This window comes from Globicephala melas, chromosome 2 (genome assembly GCF_963455315.2).
Source record: "Globicephala melas chromosome 2, mGloMel1.2, whole genome shotgun sequence".
Lineage (NCBI taxonomy): Eukaryota > Metazoa > Chordata > Mammalia > Artiodactyla > Delphinidae > Globicephala > Globicephala melas.
In genome coordinates, this window is record NC_083315.2 from 144,920,081 (window position 1) to 144,944,210 (window position 24,130).

The 24,130-nt window shown below is 46.8% G+C and overlaps 1 protein-coding gene across 2 annotated transcripts in view; it reads left to right on the forward strand.

Moving 5' to 3' along the window:
- The window catches only part of GALNT16 (polypeptide N-acetylgalactosaminyltransferase 16), a 98,887-nt gene that overhangs the window by 50,415 nt on the left and 24,342 nt on the right, over positions 1–24,130 (forward strand). For both annotated transcript variants that reach the window (XM_030855348.2, XM_060294943.1), the window contains 3 exons: positions 20,586–20,743; positions 22,317–22,415; positions 23,593–23,660. In XM_030855348.2, the coding sequence (XP_030711208.1) occupies positions 20,586–20,743; positions 22,317–22,415; positions 23,593–23,660 (325 nt within the window). The remainder of the gene's footprint in view (positions 1–20,585; positions 20,744–22,316; positions 22,416–23,592; positions 23,661–24,130) is intronic.

Here is a 24,130-nt window from a genome sequence, read left to right on the forward strand (position 1 = left end):
TAAATATGTCTTGAAAATGATGAGGTGAACGGATGTAGTTATAGTTCATTTAATGTTCAAGATGGAAGAGGCCTCAGAGGCCATCTTGTTCAACCCCCCTCCTTTTATACAGTCATTTAGTGAGGGCCTCCCATGGCCCGGATGTGATGTATCTTATTGAATACGCTTGACACCTCTGGGTGGTAAGTATCATCACCTCCTCTCTGCAGGTGAGGAAACTGCTATGCTCAGAGGTTAACCCAGGCGCTGCAGAATGGCTTGTGGGCTAGCTAGCCTGAGGGGCTCCACCGACAGCCCTTCGAAGCCCTCCTTGGCCCGCCCACCCCTTTCAACCAAGTTACTAAGTTAAGCACTCAACACCAGGCACTTTTAAAAGGTTGCAAAAGCTTAAAATGGACAAAATGAAAAGGAAATGACACCAGTCGCCCGTGAGCCTCCCCACCAACCTCTTCAGAGTGTGCTTCTCTGGTCGGTACCTGAGATGAGGTTAATGGCCCCTGGCCAGGATTTGCCCTGCACCCCATGTTCAGTTGTTAGACTCACGCTTTGGGGAGAAATCAGGAGAAACTCAGCTGGCTCTCAAGCATTACCTGAATGATGGATTCACCTGCAACAACACCCCATCCCTGCTCTCCCCCAACCTTACATATTCTCTCTTCATCTGGCTCTTGATTTGTATCCTTTGTAATAAACTGGTAACCTAGCGAGTTCTCTGAGCTGCTCTAGCAAATTAATTGAACCCGGTGAGGGGGTTGTGGGAACCTCTGGTTTTAAGCCAGTAGGTCAGAAGCACAGGTAACAATGTGGGCTTGCAATTGGCATCTGAAGTGGAAGGCAGTTTTGTGGGACTGAGCCCTCAACCTGTGGAATCTGATACTACCTCTAGGTAGATAGTGTCAGGATTGAGTTGAATTATCGGACACCCAGCTGGTGTCCAAGAATTGCTTGTTGGTGGTTTGGGGGAAACCCCAGCACACCTTGGATTTGGGTCCCAGAACCCTTTATCTGTCTTTATTACAGGGGTCTCAGCTAAGAATTCAGAAGGGCAGAAGGAAGATTATTTTTCCTCCCTGAAACTTCCCTTCCCGTCCTCTCCATCTGGTACTTCTGCCCCTCGTTGTTACTTCTGCCCCCAAATGTTACAGCTGAGGAAGGGCTTACTTTTCATCAATTTATTTATATCTGAGATTCAGTTTGAAGATGTTAATGTTGATGATGACAGTAATTAGCTCAACTCTTTTAGGTAGAGAGGAATTAAGCTTCATCTGGTTTTTAAAAATAATTTTATTGTAAAAGAATAAGTACTTATTTACAAAAAAATTCAGATTTGTATAAACAGAAAGGTAAAATTCTTTAGTCTTCCAGCCCACTCCTGTGCCGCCTGCTGGAGGCGACCACTGTTTAGCAGTTTGCCGTGTATTTTTGCAAACAAATCTATGCATGTAGATATGCATGTTTTTATGAACTCTTTATAGGAAATGAATCACAATATTCATACATAACTTATTCCTTCTAACATTTGTTCAGAATTCTACTGTAAGGATAAACTGTAATTTATTTAATCAGTTCTCTACTGATGGGCATTTAAATTATTTCCAGGATTTTAAATAAATACTACTGTAATAAAGATACTTGTATATTTAAAATTCTCATGTGAGTTTAATTATAGAGTTAATATCTAGAAATGTAAGGTGATCATATAATCTATCACGTAAACTAAGGCAGATTCTAATTCAGAGGGGCTCCTGAGAGCACAGGTATATACTGAGACTGTCTCAGGAAAACCAGGTATGTGTTTATACAAAATTGAAACTTCTACTGAGTCAAAAAGTAGCATTTAAAATGCTGATGTTGTCAGGCTTGGTCATACCAATTTATAATCCACCAACATATAAGGGCTTCTGTTTCTTCAAACTTTCAAAATACTGAGCATTGTAGTAATAATTATTTGCGAATTTACCAAATTAGTAAGAAATTGTATCATTTTAACTTGCATTTATTTAATAATCAGTGATGTTGAACATCTGTCATTTATTATTGGCCATTTGTATGTCATATATAGATTTTTTAATATTTATTTATTTATTTGGCTGCATTGGGTCTTCGTTGCTGCGCGCGGGCTTTCTCTAGTTATGGCGAGCAGGGGCTACTCTTCACTGCGGTGCACGGCCTTCTCATTGTGGTGGCTTCTCTTGTTGTGGAGCACGGGCTCTAGGCGTGTGGGCTTCTGTAGTTGTGGCACTAGGGCTCAGTAGTTGTGGCTCGCGGGCTCTAGAGCACAGGCTCAGTAGTTGTGGCGCACGGGCTTAGTTGCTCCGTGGCATGTGGGATCTTCCCAGACCAGGGATCGAACCTGTGTCCCCTGCATGGGCAGTCGGATTCCTAACCACTGTGCCACCAAGGAAGTCACAGTATGTCATATTTCTATGAACTACTTGTTCATATCCTTTATGGCTACATTTCTTTTTTTAATTTATAAGAAATTGAGCCCTGGAAATTAGGTGGCATCTTTTTTTTTTAATTGAAGTATAGTTGATTTACAATGTTGTGTTAACTTCTGCTGTACAGCAAAGCAGCTCAGTTATACGTAGATATACATTCTTTTTCATATTCTTTTCCATTGTGGTTTATCTTAGTACATTGAAGATAGTTCCCTGTGCTATACAGTAGGACCTGTTGTCCATCCATTCTATATGTAATAGTTTGCATCTACTAACCCCAAACTCCCAGTTCATCCCTCCCCCACTCACCCCCACTTGGCAACCACAAATCTGTTCTCTATGTCTGTGAGTCTATTTCTGTTTCATAGATAGGTTCATTTGTGTCATATTTTAGATTCCACATATAATTGATATCATGTGGTATTTGTCTTTCTCTATCTGACTTACTTCACTTAGTAGGATAATCTCTAGGTCCATCCACGTTGTGCAAATGGCATTATTTCATTCTTTTTTATGGCTGAGTAATATTCCACTGTATATATGTACCACATCTTCTTTATTCATTCATCTGTTGATAGACATCTAGGTTGTTTCCATGTCTTGGCTATTGTGAACAGAGCTGCTATGAACATAGGGGTGCATATATCTTTTTCTTTTTTAATTTTTTTAAAATTTATTTTTTGGCTGTGTTGGGTCTTCGTTGCTGCGTGCGGGCTTTCTCTAGTTGCGGCGAGCAGGGGCTACTCTTTGTTGGGGTGAACAGACTTCTCGTTGCGGTGGCTTCTCTTGTTGCAGAGCATGGGCACTAGGCGTACAGGCTCAGTAGTTGTGGCGCACAGGCTTAGTGACTCCGTGGCATGTGGGATCTTCCCAGACCAGGGCTTGAACCCATGTCCCCTGCATTGGCAGGCGGATTCTTAACCACTGTGCCACCAGGGAAGTCCCAGGGGTGCATATATCTTTTGGAATTATAGTTTTTCTGGATATATGCCCAGGAGTGGGATTACTGGGTCATACAGTAGTTCTATTTTTAGTTTTCTGAGGAACCTCCATAATGGCTATGCCAACTTACATTCCCACCAACAGTGTAAAGAGGGTTCCCCTTTCTCCACACCCTCTCCAGCATTTGTTGTTTGTAGTTTGTCTACATTCTTTTGAATTCTTGGTTCTTATTGATTCATAAGAGCTCTTTGTATATTAAAGAAGTTAGTTCTTTGTTTGGCATATATTTTGCTAATATGCTTTTTTCCCAATGTGATATTTGTATCTTGACTTTCTGGTGTTTTTAGTCATAAAATCTTTAAGTCTTTATGTAGTTTTTAAAATAACATTTGAATTTCATGTCCAAGATTGCCAAAAAGCAAGAATAAAAAGTAAACAGTTTTTTCTTTATACTTCTTAGTTTCTTTTTTAAATTAAAATTTTTGGGCCACCTAGAATTAATTTTGGTTTAAGAAATGAATTCAGCTTTATTTGTTTCCATGTTGTCTAGTCACTTTTCCTAGCATCATTCACTGAATAGCACATCATTCCCTTCCCCCTGCCATTTGAATTGCAACTATATCTTATGCCAACGCTTCATATTTACATGAGGTCTATTTCTGATCTCTCCATTTTCTTCTATTGATCTGTTTGGTTTTATGCCAGTAGTATCTTGCTACATAAAGCCTGCAGTCTTTGCTGTGTCTTAATATCTGTAGGTCTATTTCTCTATATTTTTTTTCAGATTTTCCCTGATTGTTCACTCATGTTTAAGCACTCCCAGCTGAATCCTTCCTGTCCCCACCACCGCCCCTCCCACTGCCAACACAGTTGTTTTTTGTTATTTAAACAGATTACACTGAGTTTGTAGATTAAGTCAGGGAGGAGTCATACCTTAATATCACTAAAACTTTTTCAAGAATGAGCTATGTCTTCCCTTTAAGATTCTGTTTAGCTACAGGCTGGCCATCAAGGAAAACAGGGATGAGCATATATAATACGTGGCTCATTTAGATTACATGACAACGCATGACGTAGTTGTTTGTTGTTGCTCATTAACAACGTATGGTTCGGTGCATTGTGCAAAACTGCAGTGAATGTGGTACATAAGATCACATTTCCATGGATCCCAGCACATGCATCTGTGATACGCTGTGCTCAGATGATCTGTGTCTCTGATTTCTCATTGAATAAAACTGCATCTTTAGCATATCCCAGAAGAAGTCATCAAAAGGGCTCTATTGGTTAAAAAATATTAGTATTATCCCTGTTTCCAGATTTTTACGGCCACTTTGTATATTGTACCTAGATAAAATGCTGGGCTGCAGGGGAGGTGAGAGTCCAGAGCATGGTCGTGTGGAGGGGACAAGTTGTACCTGTCCCAGCGGTGGCCCTTGAAGAAAGTTGCCCACGAGGCAGGCTGCTTTTTCCAGTTCCCCTTCCCAGCCTCCTTTTTCTTTATGTTTAACTTGATTTTAAAAGTCTGCCTTGTTAAAGAAGATGTGGCACATATATACAATGGAATATTACTCAGCCATAAAAAGAAATGAAATTGAGTTATTTGTAGTGAGGTGGATGGACCTAGAGTCTGTCATACAGAGTGAAGTAAGTCAGAAAGAGAAAAACAAATACCGTATGCTAACACATATATATGGAATCTAAAAAAGAAAAATGGTCATGAAGAACCTAGGGGCAAGACGGGAATAAAGATGCAGACCTACTAGAGAATGGACTTGAGGATATGGGAAGGGGGAAGGGTAAGCTGGGACAAAATGAGAGAGTGGCATGGACATATATACACTACCAAATATAAAATAGATAGCTAGTGGGAAGCAGCCACATAGCACAGGGAGATCAGCTCCGTGCTTTGTGACCACCTAGAGGGGTGGGATAGGGAGGGTGGGAGGGAGGGAGACGCAAGAGGGAGGAGATATGGGGATATATGTGTATGTATAGCTGATTCACTTTGTTATAAAGCAGAAACTAACACACCATTGTAAAGCAATTATACTCCAATAAAGACGTTAAAAAAAGAAAAAGTCTGCCTTGGGAATTCCCTGGCGGTCCAGTTGTTAGGACTCTGCGCTTTCACTGCTGAGGGCCTGGGTTCAATCCCTGGTCAGGAAACTAAGAACCCACAAGCCGCACGGTGTGACCAGAAAAAAAAAAAAAAAGTCTGCCTCTGTCATGCTTTATCCCATTGATGGGTCTAACCTAATTGTTTAATTACATTAGTCATGAACCACAGGTAAAGTACTTCTTAACGTGACCCACAATGCCAATAACGTACTGCATCAGCCACTACACAGATTTGGCTCTCTGTTCTGAAAAGTGTTACAAACTGAGGTGCTCAGCCCATGATCAGGGCCTTGCTGAGTGCTAATGGGTTGAATTTTATCCTGGCCCAGCTGGTCCCGACCTCAGTGTTGAGACGGGAGGCTATTGCCGCCTTCAAAATCGTCGTACTCTTTATGTTCTATGTGTTACCTGGCCCATTATTGCTTTTATTTTTTCAGTTAATATCTGACAGGTTCAAGTTCAATAGATTCTGAATATGAAACACCAGAAGTGCAACGATAACTTACAAACATTGACATATTACACCTGTGTGACTAGAGTAGAACGGGGTGGTGACCCCCACCGTATGTTGGCCAAGAGGGTGTGTGTTGGGCCTGGGGAGCCCTGAGAGCTGTCGCGGCAGTTCTTTCCGCTGACATCCTTTCTCTCAGCTGCAGAGCGTGGCAGTGTTGTTTGGGGGATTGAGAACGATCCAGCAGACAAGAACCTGAAGGGGAATCAACTTTGTCCCCCTTTTGATGTGACTGCAGCTCAAGGTCACCAGGACCCTGGAGGCATCCCTGACTGGAAAGACCAAGCAGGGCCTGGGCTGACCTGAGGAGATCTGGTTATGTGCTGTTTTGGTCTGAGTAATACAAACTCTTACGCTTTCCGTTTTTCTGTCTTCTTTCTAGCCGTAAGCAGAGAAGTGTTTCCATGCTCATGTTAGGCCAAGAGATGACAGCACTGGGCAGGTCCCCATCAGAGTCATGAACTGATGCTTTGAACCCTGAGCCCAGGAGGGAGGCCGCCTCTGGCCTGCACTTGTCAGGGCCTGGCTGTGGAGCTGAGGGACTCAGAGTTGGAAGTGGGATGCCAAGCACATCTGGCCCAGAGTAGTCTGAAGGCACACAGAGGTAGCTTTGTGTTTAGGCTTTCCAGACGGACCGCCTCAATTCTAGTCCCAGCCCAGCCACTCAGCAGCTGTGTGACCTTGGGCTTGTTGTTTTACCTCTCTGGGCCTCAGTTTCCACCTCTGTAAAATAAGGGTAAGAAGAGCACCTATTTGGCAATAAGACTACTTGAAGATAGAAATAAGCACCTCGTATAGCATCCAGCTTATGGTAGGCCCTCAGTGAGCAGACAGTATCGGTTCAGATTAGAAGAGGCCTAATCTTTCCTCATGTTCTGCAGCAGCTGTGGCTGGGAGGGTCAGGCAGAGATCTAGTACCCTTCACAGACCCAGGAATGCTCTACTCAAGCTGGGTAAACTGATAAGCAGGTGGAAACTGAGCTATCACACCACGTATTCCTAGCATGGACCACCTTCAGAATCCCTCCATCCCTACATGGCCTCTGGGCTGGGTAGAGAGTGGGAAATGAGACTCAGAGAGCTTGACTGGGCCTGGAAGCTTCCTGGATCTGAACACAGGTGGTCTGGAACAGTGGGCCTGATGCCTTGTCCCAGCCTTAAATAGAGGACCCTAGTTGGCTCAGATATCTAAGAGGATGGGAAACGTGCCCTGTCTCTTTCTTGGTGAGATCACCATAGCCACTAGAACTCCTTCTTGGTGAGACCACTGGTATCATAAAGCTGTGCAGTCATTAGCACCCTGGAGAAGTCACGTCATGGTGGGAAATCTAACTGGAAGTTCAAGGTGGGCCTCCCAGGCAGCCCCTACCTTGTGCTCCTTGGTATGAAATTGAGCTAGAACCTCCCAGGCCTGTGAGCATAAGTGTTGCAAGGTGGGATTTCTATAGTAGCCTTGGGGGCTCTAGCTGAGTTGCAGCTGGCTCTGCTGATGGTGAAGCTCTGGGTCAGTACAAATAGAGGCCAGAAAACCAGACTCACGGTGAGGCTCCTGGGAAGGGGTCAGGGGAGATGGCCTAGGTCCCTCCTCGTTCTTGGTCTTGTGATTTTAGCAGCCCATGACTAGCCGTCGCTCACCACCCTGCATCCATTCGAAGCAGCTGCTCAGCCTTGGTAGCACATTGGAACACCTGGAGAGCTTTAAGAACCCCCTGATGCTTGTGACCCACCCCTAGAGGTTCTGATTTAATTAGTCTTGGGTGGGGCTTGGACGTCAGGATGTTAAAAATCTTCCCACGTGATTCTAATGTACAGCCAGGGTTGAGAGTCACTGCTAAAAAGACAGGCAAGCTAATGATAATTAATATATAATTTATGTGCCAGTTACCATGCTAAATATATTATCTATATTATCTCCTTTAATCCTCACCCTAATCCCCATTTTCCAGATGAAGAAGCATGCTCAGAAAGGGTAGGTGACTTTCCAAGGCCAGAGAGCAGTAAGCACTGACATTTTATCCCAGGGCCATGGGATTTCAAAGCCCAGGCTGGTAACCCCTATGACAACTACTTTTTTTTTTTTTTTTTTTTGCGGTACGCGGGCCTCTCACTGTTGTGGCCTCTCCCGTTGCGGAGCACAGGCTCTGGACGCGCAGGCTCAGCGGCCACGGCTCACGGGTCCAGCCGCTCTGCGGCATGTGGGATCTTCCCGGACCGGGGCACGAACCCGTGTCCCCTGCATCGGCAGGCGGACTCTCAACCACTGCGCCACCAGGGAAGCCCTATGACAACTACTTTTGAGGCAATGTGTAAAGGAAGATGGGGACATATCTGGGGCAGGCCCTTGGTAACCTTAGGTGAGTTCCGCCTGTGCCCAAGCTGAGGTTGCCAGCCTGGTGCCGCCCCTGGCATCTTGTCTGGTTGAGCAGGGGCACTGGCTGTCCAATAGGGGATGGCTGCTTCCGCAGAACCCAGCAGCTTGCGGGGAGACCCAGGGGACCCACCTTTTCACACGGGAGAGGTGGAACCCAAGCCTGTGCTCTCCGAGATGGTGCCTCATGCTCTGTTTCCCAGCTCTCCTGATGAATGGCAGTCTTTCAACTTGGGACACAGCATCAGATGAAATTTTTGTCCTAGGGGAGTCGGGAGTGGTTGGGAATCACATTTTGTTCGCCGGGTGTTTGGCGTTTAAAGCAGACTCAGAAAAAAAAAGTCAGGAGTCATCCATAAAATAGGACCAGAGCCTTTTCATTTGCAGTTTCAGTGACTTTAGTGAAAGGCAAACAGCAGGTACCTGTTTCACTGGCAATAAAAGGAAATTGGGCAGCAGTCATTTAAAAGGGGTTCGAGTTGTTTAAATCTGAAATTTAGGGGTACATGTGCGTATAGGTTCAAAGAAAGTTTACAAGGCTTGGAGATTTGGGTTGAATTGTTTTTGATGAAAATGACTTGGAAAATATTGTCCTTTCTTATTTTCGACCTTCCCCTTGGCTGTTGGTTTCCTAAATTTAGCAGTCAAGAAGAAATAAGCAAATCTAGCTGGAAAAAAACTGATACAAGTCAGGCATGTTTCATAGTTTAATCGGAGTGATTGACTGAAGATAAAAGTCTCTAAGATGAGAAATAATTCTTCCCATTTTATAAAGCAGAGTCATTATTTCAGCTTAAAAAATTTCAGATGTGATTGACCTTATTGGACATGGAAGTGCTGGATTTGACACTTCCTGAAAAGACAGACTGGTGATGGTTAGGAGGCAGCTGCCTAAACGTCACCAAGAACTCTCGGCAGGAGGCTGGAGGGCTGTGGGAGCCTCATCAGGCTGGCACTCACCATCTTCCCAATGCTTGTTCCTCACCATGGCAACCCAAGGACCTCTTAAGTCGTTGTCCAGATGGAACCCCCTCCTGCCCCCCGCCCTTCCCAAAGCCTGGCCACAGCCCTGCCTGCTGGACAAGGCTAGGAATGCCTCACCTGGCTCTGGGCTCAAGTCCCTGGGCCAGATGCCAGAAAACAGCCTGAAAATCTTGGCATGGATGGCTTTCACCCACACTGTGTCATTGCCATTGGTGGCTCATTTATGGGTTTTTGGTTTTGATTTTTGTTTCTTACTTCTGGAGAATGGCTTGCTTTTCATTGAAAGGACCGAAGGACTGACATCTCAGAACTTTTGGTTATGAGAGAAGAACAGCCAACTCAAACTAGTTCAAGAGAAAAAAAAAGGACAGATAGGTAGTTAAATAGTTAGATAGACAGATATAGAGAGATAGAAAAGCCCCAAAGTGAACTTGGATCAGATATAATTGGCTCCAGGGACCCCAAACAATATCATTAGAGCTCTTTCTTTCCATCTCTTGGCTCTGATTCTTTCTTCTTGGTTTCATTCTCCAGACAAGATTTCTCCATGTGAGGGGCAGGAAGACGCTCGCCTCCCAAGCTGACCAGTGATGACAAAAAGAGCTCAGTTTACAGAAAAGTCTCAGGGTGGATTCTGATTGGCCCCGATTGAGTCAAATGACCGTTCCTGAACCAGTCCCCTGCATCTGGGGGTGCTGTGACAAGATCACCCTAGCCTGGGTCTTGTGCCCACCCCATGGTGGTGATTGAGGTGTTGGTGGGATGGGAAGACAGTGATTAACAGCCTTGCCAGGAGCATGTGAGTGAGGAGGTCCCTAAGACGAGCAAAACCACCATCACCTTCTTGGTCCACTTCAACTCCAAGCGTGTGTGAGCTGAGTGTGGGGAGCGGGGGAGGGGGGCAGGGGGGCCAGGAGATGCTTGTCGGCATGACAACTCATCACTCACATACTCATTAGCCATTGTTTTCCAGTCACATGGGGCACTGTTCTGGGCTTTGGGGTCCAGCATTAAACAAAACAGACAATCCCTGCCCTGGTGAAGCTTATATTCTTGTAGGAAGAAGGAGTCAAAAAGATAACATTAATAACAAAAGTGCACATCGAACATCCGATGATGCTACGTGCTATAAGGAAAACCAAAGCAGGCGGGAGGATGGGGAAGGCGAGGGTGGGGCTGAGGCCACAGTTTCACAGATGGTGGCTGGGGAAGGCTCACAGAGGAGCCAGGTTTGAGCAGAGCCCTGCAGGGGGTGAAGGAGGGAGCCATGCAGACAACTGGGAGAAAAGCCTCCCAGAAAGGAAGCAGAAGGAATAAAGGGGCTAAGGAGAAGGTGCTGGCAGGCTCAAGGAGCCTCAGGAGGCCAGTGTGGCTGGAGCAGAGCTAGGCAGGGGGCAACAGTAGAAGCTGAGTCCAGCGAGGTGACAGGGCATCCGCTCCTGGGCCGCTGTGAGCTCTGGGGCTTGTGCCCCGAGGGAGAGTGAAAGCCACCGGAGGTCACGTGTGGTGTCAGAGGATCCCATTTGTCCACTGTGGTTTTCTCCCCACTTGATTGTAAGTAAGGTGAGAGCAGGGACACTGTCTAGGTATCCATTCCTTCATTCACTCCGTATTCATTCCTTTTTTCAGTAAACATCTGCTCAATACCTACTATGTGCCAGGTGCTAGGAGCTCACTATCTAGTGGAAAAGAAAGAGAAGTAAAGCACAGATGTCAGTGCCATGTGGTATAAGAATTCCACAGACAGCCCCAAATGCCCTCACCCCCTCCAGAAAGGACAGCAGTGCGAGTCCTCCTATCCAGTGGCTCCGACTGGCTCCAAGCCCAGGATCTCGGGTCTCTCAGGCTGATCCAGATATATCTCCTTATGGTCCCGCAGCCTAGAGCCAAAGGATGTATTTACCCCTCACCGATATGCTTAGTAAGCAGTGTGGCTGGGAGAACAGGATCACACAACACACTTACCCTTTGGAAGAGGGGAGCAGGGAGGCGGCATTCACTGGCCACCAGTGCCTGGTGCCTGCGCCATCACCGGACTCCTGCCCCAGCCGGGGTGGGGTGAGCGAGGTTCCATGGCCAGTTCTCCAGCTACCCGTGATCTGAGTTTGAGAGTGGAGGTTTCTTCATGATCCTCCATGGCCATGCCTGGCATGGGATGGAGGAGGAAAGGGGAGTGACCTAGATTCCTAGATTTCTCTTCTGGGGGCCATACTTTTTGTTTATTTTTCATCCTCCCAGCTTCTTGCACAGTGTCTGCACAAACTAGAATTTCAGTAAATAATCTGTTGATTTAACACTAGTGGCATGTGCATAGGACACTGCCTGTGAGACCCAGGGCGGGGGTCTGCTTCAGGCTGTGGAGCATGGGGGAGGGCACTAGGGGTGACCCCTGGATTTGTCACCTGGAGGACCAGCAGGGTGGGACTGCCCACCTCTGCAACAGGCAGCACAGAAGAAGCAGCTGCTTTGGGGATGGATGAAGAATTCATTTTGAGGCATTGAGTTAGAGGTAGCCACTGGGACACCCAAAGGCCTGGAAGTCTCAGAATCAAAGACCAGGGCCAAAGGGAAAGGAGAGTTCAAGAACTGGAGGGAAATGAGCTGTGGTGTGGGTGTGTGGATAGATATCAGGTAGAAGAGCTCAGGGCAGTGACTGGGGTGAGGCCAGAGAGGGACTGGATAGAGGGGTCACATCCTATCCTGCCTCGGTATCGCCTCCAATCCGTTGCCGCAGGGCCAACTGATGTTTCAGCTCTAAACCCCGGGGATGCTGGGTCAACGTGAAAGCAGAGCTGAGACCTCTGGGAGGGAGCAGACCCTTGTGCCCTTCTTCACAAGGTGTGTCACAGGTGAAGGGTCTAACCTCGGAGGAGGGTTGGACCATCAGAGGCTACAGGTCTGAGGGAGGGAGAAGCAGACGCATCTTTGAGGATGTCTAGCTCAGTTTTGAGTTCCTGAGAGGAACTTCTCTAGAGATGCTCTTCCACAGCCTTCTCTGTGGCCCTGAAGAGGCTTTGAATGAGGCGCAGGAAGGCAGCAGGCTGGGGATGGGGACAGTGTCAGAACCATTTCTTCCCCTTCCTGGCACATAGGTGGTGCTCAGCGGAGTTTTGCTGAATGAATGGGTGGATGAATGAATGAGCAAGTGGAGTCAAGCCTCTGTAAACAAGTGAATGAATGATCAGGTGATCCTTGGAACTTGCAGAAGGGTGTCCTAGTGTCCGGTAGCTGGTGGCTCTCGATCAATGTTTACTGGGCAATGGATGAGTGTGGGTTGAGAGCTAGGAGGTTTCCTGACCCACAGCGTGGCCATAAGTCCTAAATAAATAAGCATGGTTATTTCTCTCAGTTGACTGGCGGGGTTAATTTATTGGCACACTCTCCCTTTGGGAGCTTCTGCAATTTTTTTTCTTATTTTAGCTCCTCCACCATCAGCTGGAGGCCGCTTTCCATTTGCCTGATCCCGGGCTAGGTGGACGTGGGGGGCAGAGTTAGCACCCACTCTTTTCTCTGGTGGGAAGGGCACAAAGGAACCCTCATCCTCACTCTCACAGTTAACAGCGTGGGTCCTTCTAGCAATCCAGGATTCAATCCAGAACCTTCTTCCTCTCTCTCTCCTCCCCACTCCCTCCTTCCTTCACTCCTTCTCTCTATTTTTTTTTAGATGTCCTTACCTTTTTTTTGTTAATTTTTGAATTTTATTTTATTTATTTTTTTATACAGCAGGTTCTTATTAGTTATCCATTTTATACACATTAGTGTATCTATGTCAACCCTAATCTCCCAATTCATCCCACCACCAACACCCCCTGCCACTTTCTCCCCTCAGTGTCCATACTTATGTTCTCTGCATCTGTGTCTCAATTTCTGCCCTGCAAACCGGTTCATCTGTACCATTTTTCTAGGTTCCACATATATGCGTTAATATACAATAGTTGTTTTTCTCTTTCTGACTTACTTCACTCTGTATGACAGTCTCTAGATCCATCCACATCTCTACAAATGACCCAGTTTTGTCCCTTTTTATGGCTGAGTAATATTCCATTGTATATATGTACCACATCTTCTTTATCCATTCGTCTGTCAATGGGCATTTAGGTTGCTTCCATGACCTGGCTATTGTAAATAGTGCTGCAATGAACATTGGGGTGCATGTGTCTTTTTGAATTATGGTTTTCTCTGGGTATATGCCCAGTAGTGGAATTGCTGGGTCATATGGTAATTCTATTTTCAGTTTTTTCAGGAACCTCCATACTGTTCTCCACAGTGGCTGTATCAAATTACATTCCCACCAACAGTGCAAGAGGGTTCCCTTTTCTCCACACCCTCTCCAGCATTTGTTGTTTGTAGATTGTCTGATGATGCCCATTCTAAATGGTGTGAAGTGATACCTCAGTGTAGTTTTGATTTGGATTTCTCTAATAATTAGTGATGTTGAGCAGCTTTTCATGTGCTTCTTGGCCATCTGTATGTCTTCTTTGGAGAAATGTCTATTTAGGTCTTCTGCCCATTTTTGGATGCAGTTGTCTGTTTTGTTAATATGAGCTGCATGAGCTGTTTATATATTTTGGAGATTAATCCTTTTTCCATTGATTCATTTGCAAATATTTTCTCCCATTCTGAGGGTTGTCTTCTCGTCTTGTTTGTAGTTTCTTTTGCTTTGCAAAAGCTTTTAAGTTTCATTAGGTCCCATTTGTTTATTTTTGTTTCCATTACTCTAGGAGCTGGGTCAAAAAAGATCTTGCTGGGATTTATGTCAAAAAGTGTTCTTCCTATGTTTTCCTCTAAGAGTTTTATAGTGTCCCGTCTTACATTTAGGTCTCTAATCCATTTTGAGTTTATTTTTCTGTATGGTGTTAGGGAGTGTTCTAATTTCATTCTTTTACATGTAGCTGTCCAGTTTTCCCAGCACCACTTATTGAAGAGAGTGTCTTTTCTCCATTGTATATCCTTGCCTCCTTTGTCATAGATTAGTTGACCGTAGATGTGTGGGTTTATCTCTGGGCTTTCTATCCTGTTCCATTGACCTATATTTCTGCTTTTGTGCCAGTACCATATTGTCTTGATTACTATAGCTTTGTAGTATAGTCTGAAGTCAGGGAGTCTGATTCCTCCAGCTCCGTTTTTTTCCCTCAAGACTGCTTTGGCTATTCAGGGTCTTTTGTGTCTCCATACAAATTTCAAGATTTTTTGTTCTAGTTCTGTAAAAAATGCCATTGGTGGGCTTCCCTGGTGGTGAGTGGTTGAGAGTCTGCCTGCCGATACAGGGGATACAGGTTCGTGCCCCGGTCCGGGAAGATCCCACATGCCGCAGAGCGGCTGGGCCCGTGAGCCATGCTGCTGAGACTGCGCATCCAGAGCCTGTGCTCCGCAATGGGAGAGGCCACAACAGTGAGAGGCCCACGTACCACAAAAAAAAAAAAAAAAAAAAAAATGCCATTGGTAATTTGATAGGGATTGCATTGAATCTGTAGATTGCTTTCGGTAGTATAGTCATTTTCCCGGTATTGATTCTTCCTATCCAAGAACATGGTATATCTCTCCATCTGTTTGTATCATCTTTAATTTCTTTCATCAGTGTCTTATAGTTTTCTGCATACAGGTCTAAGTAAGTTTACTCCTAGGTATTTTATTCTTTTTGTTACAATGCTAAATGGGAGTTTTTCCTTAATTTCTCTTTCAGATTTTTCATCATTAGTGTATAGGAATGCAAGAGATTTCTGTGCATTAATATTGTATCCTGCAACTTTACCAGATTCATTGATTAGCTCTAGTAGTTTTCTGGTGGCATCTTTAGGATTCTCTATGCATAGTATCATGTCATCTGCCAACAGTGACAGTTTAACTTCTTCTTTTCCAATTTGTATTCCTTTTATTTCGTTTTCTTCTCTGATTGCCGTGGCTAGGTCTTCCAAAACTATGTTGAATAATAGTGGTGAGAGTGGACATCCTTGTCTTGTTCCTGATCTTAGAGGAAATGCTTTCAGTTTTTCACCATTGAGAATAATGTTTGTCTTATACGGCCTTTATTATATTGAGGTAGGTTCCCTGTATGCCCACCTTCTAGAGAGTTTTTATCATAACTGGGTGTTGAATTTTGTCAAAACCTTTTTCTGCATCTATGGAGATGATCATATGGTTTTTCTTCTTCAATTTGTTAATATGGTGTATTACTTTGATTGATTTGCATCTATAGAAGAATCCTTGCATCCCTGGGATAAATCCCACTTGATCATGGTGTATGATCCTTTTAATGTGTTGTTGGATTCTGTTTGCTAGTATTTTGTTGAGGATTTTTGCATATATATTAATCAGTGATATTGGTCTGTGATTGTCTTTTTCTCTAGTATCTTTGTCTGGTTTTGGTATCAGGGTGATGGTGGCTTCATAGAATGAGTTTGGGAGTGTTCCTTCCTCTGCAATTTTTTGGAAGAGTTTGAGAAGGATGGGTGTTAGCTCTTCTCTAAATGTTTGATAGAATTCACCTGTGAAGCCATCTGGTCCTGGACTTTTGTTTGTTGGAAGATTTTAAATCACAGTTTTAATTTCATTACTTGTGATTGGTCTGTTCATATCTTCTATTTCTTCCTGGTTCAGTCTTGGAAGGTTATACCTTTCTGAAAATTTGTCCATTTCTTCCAGGTTGCCCATTTTATTGTCATCGAGTTGCTTGTAATAATCTCTTAGGATGCTTTGTAGTTCTGTGGTGTCTGTTGTAACTTCTCCTTTTTCATTTCTAATTTTCTTGATTTGAGTGCTCTCCCTCTTTTTCTTGATGAGTCTGGCTAATGGTTTATCAATTTTGTTTATCTTCTCAAAGAACCACCTTTTAGTTTTATTGATCTTTGCTATTGTTTTCTTTGTTTCTATTTCATTTATATCTGCTCTGATATTTATGATTTCTTTCCTTATGTTAACTTTGGGTTTTGTTTGTTTTTCTTTCTCTAGTTCCTTTAGGTGTAAGGTTAGATTGTTTATTTGATATTTTTCTTGTTTCTTGAGGTAGGCTTGTCTTGCTATAAACCTCCCTCTTAGAACTGCTTTTGCTGCATCCCATAGGTTTTGGATCATCCTGTTTTCATTGTCATTGGTTTCTAGGTATTTTTTGATTTCCTCTTTGATTTCTTCAGTGATCTCTTGGTTATTTAGTAACATATTGTTTAGTCTCCATGTGTTTTTTTTTTTTACTTTTTTTTCCCTGTAATTGATTTCTAATCACATAGCATTGTGGTCAGAAAAGATGCTTGATATGATTTCAATTTTGTTAAATTTACTGAGGCTTGATTTGTGACCCAAGATGTGATCTATCCTGGAGAATGTTCTATGTGCAGTTGAGAAGAAAGTGTAATCTGCTGTTTTTGGATGGAATGTCCTATAAATATCAATTAAATCTATCTGATCTATTGTGTCATTTAAAGCTTGTGTTTCCCTATTGATTTTCTGTTTGGATGATCTGTCCATTGGTGTAAGTGAGGTGTTAAAGGTCCCCCACTATTATTCTGTTACTGTCGATTTCCTCTTTTATAGATGTTAGCAGTTGCCTTATGTATTGAGGTGCTCCTATGTTGGGTGCATATAGATTTATAATTGTTATATCTTCTTCTTGGATTGATCCCTTGTTCATTATGTAGTGTCCTTCCTTATCTCTTGTAACATTCTTTATTTTAAAGTCTGTTTTACCTGATATGAGTATTGCTACTCCAGCTTTCTTTTGATTTCCATCTGCATGGAATATCTTTTTCCATCTCCTCACTTTCAGTCTGTATGTGTCCCTAGGTCTGAAGTGGGTCTCTTGTAGACAGCATATATATGGGTGTTGTCTTTGTATCCATTCAGGGAGCCTCAGTCTTTTGGTTGGAGCACTTAATCCATTCACTTTTAAGGTTATTATTGATATGTATGTGTCTATGACCATTTTCTTAATTGTTATGGGTTTTTTTTTGTAGGTCCTTTTCTTCTCTTGTGTTTCCTACTTAGAGAAGTTCCTTTAGCATTTGTTTTGTGTTGCTGAATTCTCTTAGCTTTTGTTTGTATGTAAAGCTTTTGATTTTTCCGTAGAATCTGAATGAGATCCTTGCTGGGTAGAGCAATCTTGGTTGTAGTTTCTTCCCTTTCATCACTTTAAATATGTCATGCCACTCCCTTCTGGCTTGTAGAGTTTCTGCTGAGAAATCAGCTGTTAACCTTATGGGAGTTCCCTTGTATGTTATTTGTTGTTTTTCTCTTGCTGCTTTCAATAATTTTTCTTTGTCTTTAATTTTTGCCAATTTGATTACTATGTGTCTCGGCATGTTTCTCCTTGGGTTTATCCTGTCTGGGACTCTTCTGTGCTTCCTGGACTCTGGTGGCTATTTTCTTTCCCATGTTAGAGAAGTTTTCGACTATAATCTCTTCAAATATTTTCTCAGGTCCTATCTCTCTCTCTTCTCCTTCTGGGACCCCTATAATGCAAATGTTGTTGCGTTTAATGTTGTCCCAGAGATCTCTTAGGCTGTCTTCATTTCTTTTCATTGTTTTCTCTTTATTCTGTTCCGTGGCCGTGAATTCCACCATTCTCTCTTCCAGGTCACTTATCCGTTCTTCTGCCTCAGTTATTCTGCTGTTGATTCCCTCTAGTGTGTTTTTCATTTCAGTTATTGTATTGTTCATCTCTGTTTGTTTGTTCTTTAATTCTTCTAGGTCTTTGTTAAACATGTCTTACATCTTCTCGATATTTGCCTCCATTCTTCTTCTGAGGTCCTGGATCATCTTCACTGTCATTATTCTGAATTCTTTTTCTGGAAGGTTGCCTATCTCCACTTCACTTAGTTGTTTTTCTGGGGTTGTATCTTGTTCCTTCATCTGGTACATAGCCCTCTGCCTTTTCATCTTGTCTATCTTTCTGTGAATGTGGTTTTTGTTCCACAGGCTGCAGGATTGTAGTTCTTCTTGCTTCTGCTGTCTGCCCTCTGGTGGATGAGACTATCTAAGAGGCTTGTGCAAGTTTTCTGATGCGAGGGACTGGTGGTGGATAGAGCTGGCTGTTGCTCTGGTTGGCAGAGCTCAGTAAAACTTTAATCCGTTTATTTGCTGATGGGTGGGGCTTGTTTCCCTCCCTGTTGGTTGTTTGGCCTGAGGCCACCCAACACTGGAGCCTACCTGGCTCTTTGGTGGGGCTAATGGCGGACTCTGGGAGGGCTCACGCCAAGGAGTACTTCCCAGAACTTCTGCTGCCAGTGTCCTTGTCCTCACAGTGAGACACAGCCACCCCCCGCCTCTGCAGGAGACCCTCCTACACTAGCAGGTAGGTCTGGTTCAGTCTCCTATGGGGTCACTGCTCCTTCCCCTGGGTCCCAATGGGCACACTACTTTGTGTGTGCCCTCCAAGAGAGGAGCCTCTGTTTCCCCCAGTCCTGTTGAAGTCCTGCAATCAAGTCCCGCTAGGCTTCAAAGTCTGATTCTCTAGGAATTCCTCCTCCTGTTGCCGGACCCCCAGGTTGGGAAGCCTGACGTGGGGCTCAGAACCTTCACTCCAGTGGGTGGACTTCTGTGGTATAAGTGTTCTCCAGTTTGTGAGTCACCCACCCAGCAGTTATGGGATTTGATTTTATTGTGATTGCACCCCTCCTACTGTCTAATTGTGGCTTCTCCTTTGTCTTTGCATGTGGGGTATCTTTTTGGGTGAGTTCCAGTGTCTTCCTGTCGATGATTGTTCAGCACTTAGTTGTGATTCTGGTGCTCTCGCATGAGGGAGTGAGAGCATGTCCTTCTACTCCACCATCTTGAACCAATCCCCTCCTTCCACTCATTCTCTCTTTCCTGCAATGGATTGCGAGTCTGTGGGGACCCATCTGTCCAGTCCCCGGCATGGCACCAAATAAGAATATCACAGTGCGGCAGTGCAGCTGTTGTCACCATCCTGAGTATGTGTGTGACACAGGGCTGGGCCCAGTACACATGAGGAAACCTCCCTCACTGGCTGTGACCTCAGGGAGCTCAGGGACTGGTTCCTAGGAGGCATGAACACTACAGAGAGGCAGCCCTAGGAGACAGGCACTCCCCGGAACCTTTGCATTCCTGTCCCATGAGGCTGGGAGCTAGGCTCTCAGGGGAATGTGGAGGCCCTGGGCTGCTGGTGGATCACCCAACACATCCATGTCCTCTCCACAGGTCGAGCTGTCTTCTTGGGACTGTCCCTCTAGAGACTAGGCCTGTGATGGAGTTCTCATGCAGGGATTCTGTGCCTAGACAACTCTCACCCGCCTTCCTGCTGCCCCTGTGGGCCCACAGCTGCTGCCCGGGCTGCTGGTCCAGTGGAAGGGGCGGAGTCGAGATGCACTCACCGTGGATGATATTTCCAGGCAACATCCGGCTGGCAGTGTGTTTCAGATAATGAGATGTCAGCATCCATCCACTCACCCATGCGTCTCAGATGTATCTTTCCCCAGTGACTTTCATGGGGGGACTTTGGGAGCACAAAGCAGGGTGTGGCTAAGAGGAGGGAGGCTGGGCCATGGCATCTGTCATCCATCACTCCCCAGCACTTAAAACCAGGCTGCCCGGGAGGTCTGACGTGAGCTATTTCAGCAGCAAACACAAGTCCCAGAGAAGATGCGTCACTGCCCGTGCATTTGCATCCTAGCAGCTCTGGCATTAGCCTGTGAGGGCCCACCTGACCTCACAGGTGGTTCTCTGGGCAGCATCTCGTCCCAGCGTTGGATGTTTTACTGATCAGGCACCTCCTTCATGCCTAGCCCAGTGTCAGGCCCAGGTTTATCCCTAGGAGACTGTCATTCTGCAGGTTGCTTGGTGACCTCTCAGGACACCTCATCTTGGGGGTCAGGTGCCCTCCAGGTGTCACCATCTCCATATCCAGCGAAGAGCCCTGGTCAAGAGTGTGGGCTTCAGAGTCAGAACAACCATTTTGACTCCAGAAACCTGTGACTCACTAGCTCTGACCTTGAGCTTTTTTATTAATAGGTTTATTTTTTAAGAGCAGTTTTAGGTGCACAAAATTCAGCGGAAGGTACGGAGAGTTCCCATGTACTCCCTGCCCCCACACGTGGGGGTACCGTCACGAGCCTCAGTTTCCTCATCGGTGCAATGGGGGAAATAACGATCTCCTGCTCACAGGTACAAATGAGGTAATGCAGTTGGGTCCTACCGCGTCGTAAGTGCTTACCACACAGTGGCTACTTTATCCTCTTGCCTGTGGCCCCTCTGATGCTGACCTTTGTCTCAGGTGACAGGAACACCCTCGAAAGGCTTTGATGAGAAGGCGTACCTGGCAGCCAAGCAGCTGAAGCCTGGAGAGGACCCCTACAGACAGCATGCCTTCAACCAGCTGGAGAGCGACAAGCTGAGCCCTGACCGGCCCATCCGGGACACGCGCCATTACAGGTGTGGCCTCCATTGTGCCGGTGGAGAAAGAAAGGTGGAGGGAAGGGCCAGCACCAGTTGGCTTTTCTTTCAGTCATGTGGATTTAAGAAATGAGGAAGATTTCCTCAGACTCGGTCCAGCTCTTGAGACATTCAAACCCTTACCATCTGTCGTTTTCCTGACTCATCTTTATTTCATTGACCTCCTGAGAGCCTGAGAGGTCCAAGGAGACTTCCCAGCGAGGCCAGAGAGGCCCCTATGTACCTCAGGCTGGAATCCCAGCAAGAGTGACCTGCCAGGGGACCACGGGGAGGTCTGAAGGGGGTAGGCTAGCCTGGCGTTCTTGGTGCCCGTCTGGTGATGTCTGAGGTGAAGGGGGGCCGCCAGCCCTGCCTGCACTGTGCAAACAGTAGAGTGCTGTGCGCCGCCCCACTGGTATCCCTCTCCTTCCTCTCTTCCTGCCCCACTGCTGCCACTTCCTCGGCAACTCCCAGAAATGCTCGGCAGTCTTTTGCTTTTTGTTCTCCCAGAGTGGTAGGTGGGAGAGGCCCTAGACCAGGATCAAGGACACCTTCCATGCTGATCCCAGCTCGGACTCTGCTCCGTGTGAGCGGGCAAGTCATCAGCCCCCTCCCTCGTTCAGGCCCTTGTAGTGTCCCGTCTGGAGGATACGAGTCTCCACCTTCAATCTCTCCTCTTGCCATAATGAAAAAACAGTCACCGCTGGAATAGTCAGAGAGCAATTGTAATAAAGACGATTGCCATGAAAACTAGCACTGCGGCTGCCTTCCCGCTGCGGCCCCAGGAGCACCAATAAATGCATTCACAGAAGCAGTCGCAGAACCGACAAGGAGGAAGCCTGGCAGGGATGGATCATTTTAATTCCCTTTTCTGAGCATGGGGAAGCCAATGGGCCCAAAATGTGGTGTCTGGAGAAGGCAGAGCGCAGAGCTGCTGGGCGAGGGAGTGAGGTAGGGGGAAGTGGTTTGGTGTCTCCTCAGAGACTCGGTTTCCCCTAGGTGTCCCAGGGCCCGTGGGAAGAGTGGGACTGCTCCCCTGCCTGGTGTCACCACGTGGCTGTTAACGGTGTCAGCAAGAGGGAGGAATTCACGGGAGGGCAGGATGGGAACGATTCCTCTCCAGATCCCACCAGATGTCAGGAGCCGCTACATCCGAAGGAAGAAGCTACAGCGTGTCAGAGACAAAGAGAGGCCATTTTCCCTCTTCTCCCCTCCACCATTCTGTCTCTCTTGGCTGCCCCATCGGGCAGGGAGTTCTGTCTGTTGGTCCAGGGCTTGATCCTGGGGCCTGTGTGGTGCCTATACACGTCGATCCCTCCTCAACACTTCAGTGACTGTGGGGCTCCGAGTGCTCTAGGTCTTTTGTAAAGAGCATCCAGGCCTGGGAAGGTCCCCCAACCCGTGCTTCCCTCCAAGGACTCCAGGCTGGGCGGCCTGAGCGGGGTGGGCATGGGTGTGGAGGCCCAGGGCCCACGCCTGGCTTCAGGGCGCAGCAGGCCGGCCAAAGAGAAGCTTAAGCCTGCCCTGAGATCACTCTCCCAGCTGCCTTCTGACCTCTCTGCTCTCTTCTCAGTTGCCCATCCGTGTCCTATTCGTCGGACTTGCCGGCCACCAGCATCATCATCACCTTCCACAACGAAGCCCGCTCTACCCTCCTGCGCACGGTGAAAAGGTAAGCCCCACCTTGGACCTTTCATCTCCGCGGTGCTGTTCCCCCAGGCCTCGGGGATCTGCTGGGCCCTGGCAGGGGAGGACACTGAGACTGGGTGCTGTGGCCAGACAGCGTGAAGACCAGCGGGCACTGGCAGGGGGGGTTCTGCCCTTCTGAGAGGCTGAGGCTGGTGCATCAGGGTCAGGGAGACCCAAGAAGTCCAACTGTTAGCGAGATGCACAAACACAAGGTCAAGTCCCCAGGACTCGGGCAGAAATGCAGGGGTCAGGAGCCCAGGGCGATGGGGATGGACTTGAGGCCTCAGGTGGATGGATGCCAGCCCAGTAGGCACCTGTCAGCGATTCAGAGAGCGGTGCTCCTCCTGTTCTCCTAAGCTTGGCCCCGTGGTCAAGTCTGACTTCTACTCACCTCATTTCTTAATGAACTTAGATAAGAATAGGATTCGGGGGCTTCCCTGGTGGCACAGTGGTTGAGAGTCCGCCTGCCGATACAGGGGACATGGGTTCGTGCCCCGGTCCGGGAAGATCCCACATGCCGCGGAGCGGCTGGGCCCGTGAGCCATGGCCGCTGAGCCTGCGCGTCCAGAGCCTGTGCTCTGCAACGGGAGAGGCCACAACAGTGAGAGGCCCGCGTACCGCAAAAAAAAAAAAAAAAAAAAAGAATAGGATTCGGAATGGAGTACCCAGGGATTAAAGAAGTTTAGGTTTCCTTCACCAGGGCGTAAAGGAGGAGGAGGGATGGTGGGAGGGAAAGAGTTGGCAGGGGAGCTTTCTGAGAACACCCCTCCTGACCCATCAGGCCAGAAGGAGCCTCGCTAGCTTTCCAAGCAGACAGCTTCGGGGCCAGCGGGTGTTGTCCTCAGGTGGGCTTGTTAAGCCCAGGTAGCCAGAGCAACTAAGGTCCTGCCTCAACAGCTAAACTAGGGCAGTCCCTACCCCCTATCTGGGGTGGGTCCCAAGTACCTGAGGGTCCAGGCAGCAGGGTCGGCAGGGTCTTGGAGGAGCCTGAGGAACACACTGCCCCTCAGCCATTGACCAGGGCCCGGAAGGTTTGCTAGAAGCTGCCCGTGGCCAGTGTGCTGGCTTCCGAGGTGGGCGGTGGGGGAACCCACGGCAGGAAGAAGGAAGTAGAAGGTGGCCCCTAAATCTGGGCTCCTCTGTCCCCGTCACTCCTCCAGCGTCCTGAACAGAACTCCTGCCAGCCTGATCCAGGAGATCATTCTAGTGGATGACTTCAGTTCAGATCGTAAGTGTGCACCTTCTTTTTTTGCACCCCTTCACACCCCATTTCCCCGGAATGCCAAGGGAAGCGCTCTTGAGGTTGTTCTGGCCATCACAGGCTGACCTCTGCTCCCCACAGGGATCTTCAGTCTTTTCTAGGTGCCCTCCCTGGCTCTGCTCCCTGGTGCAAAAGGAGTGGTGTTGCTTTGATGGGACACCAGTGAGATGACATTAAAAAAAAAATTAAACTGCATCAGCAGCAGCCTTCATTACCACAACTGCCGTGTGCAGAATATTGTCCCCACAATCTAGCGCCGAGGCTGTTGGACCGGTGACAGTGCTGGCGCTCTCTGGTGCCCCCTGGCGGGTAATGCCACAAGTACAGGCAGTCCTCAGTCTGGCCGGGGAGTGGAGGACAGGGCAATCCTTTGGCCAGTGGAGATGGCCACTCTCCTCCATGCCTCGCCTTCCCCTGGGCCTGGTCTGGAGAAGCTC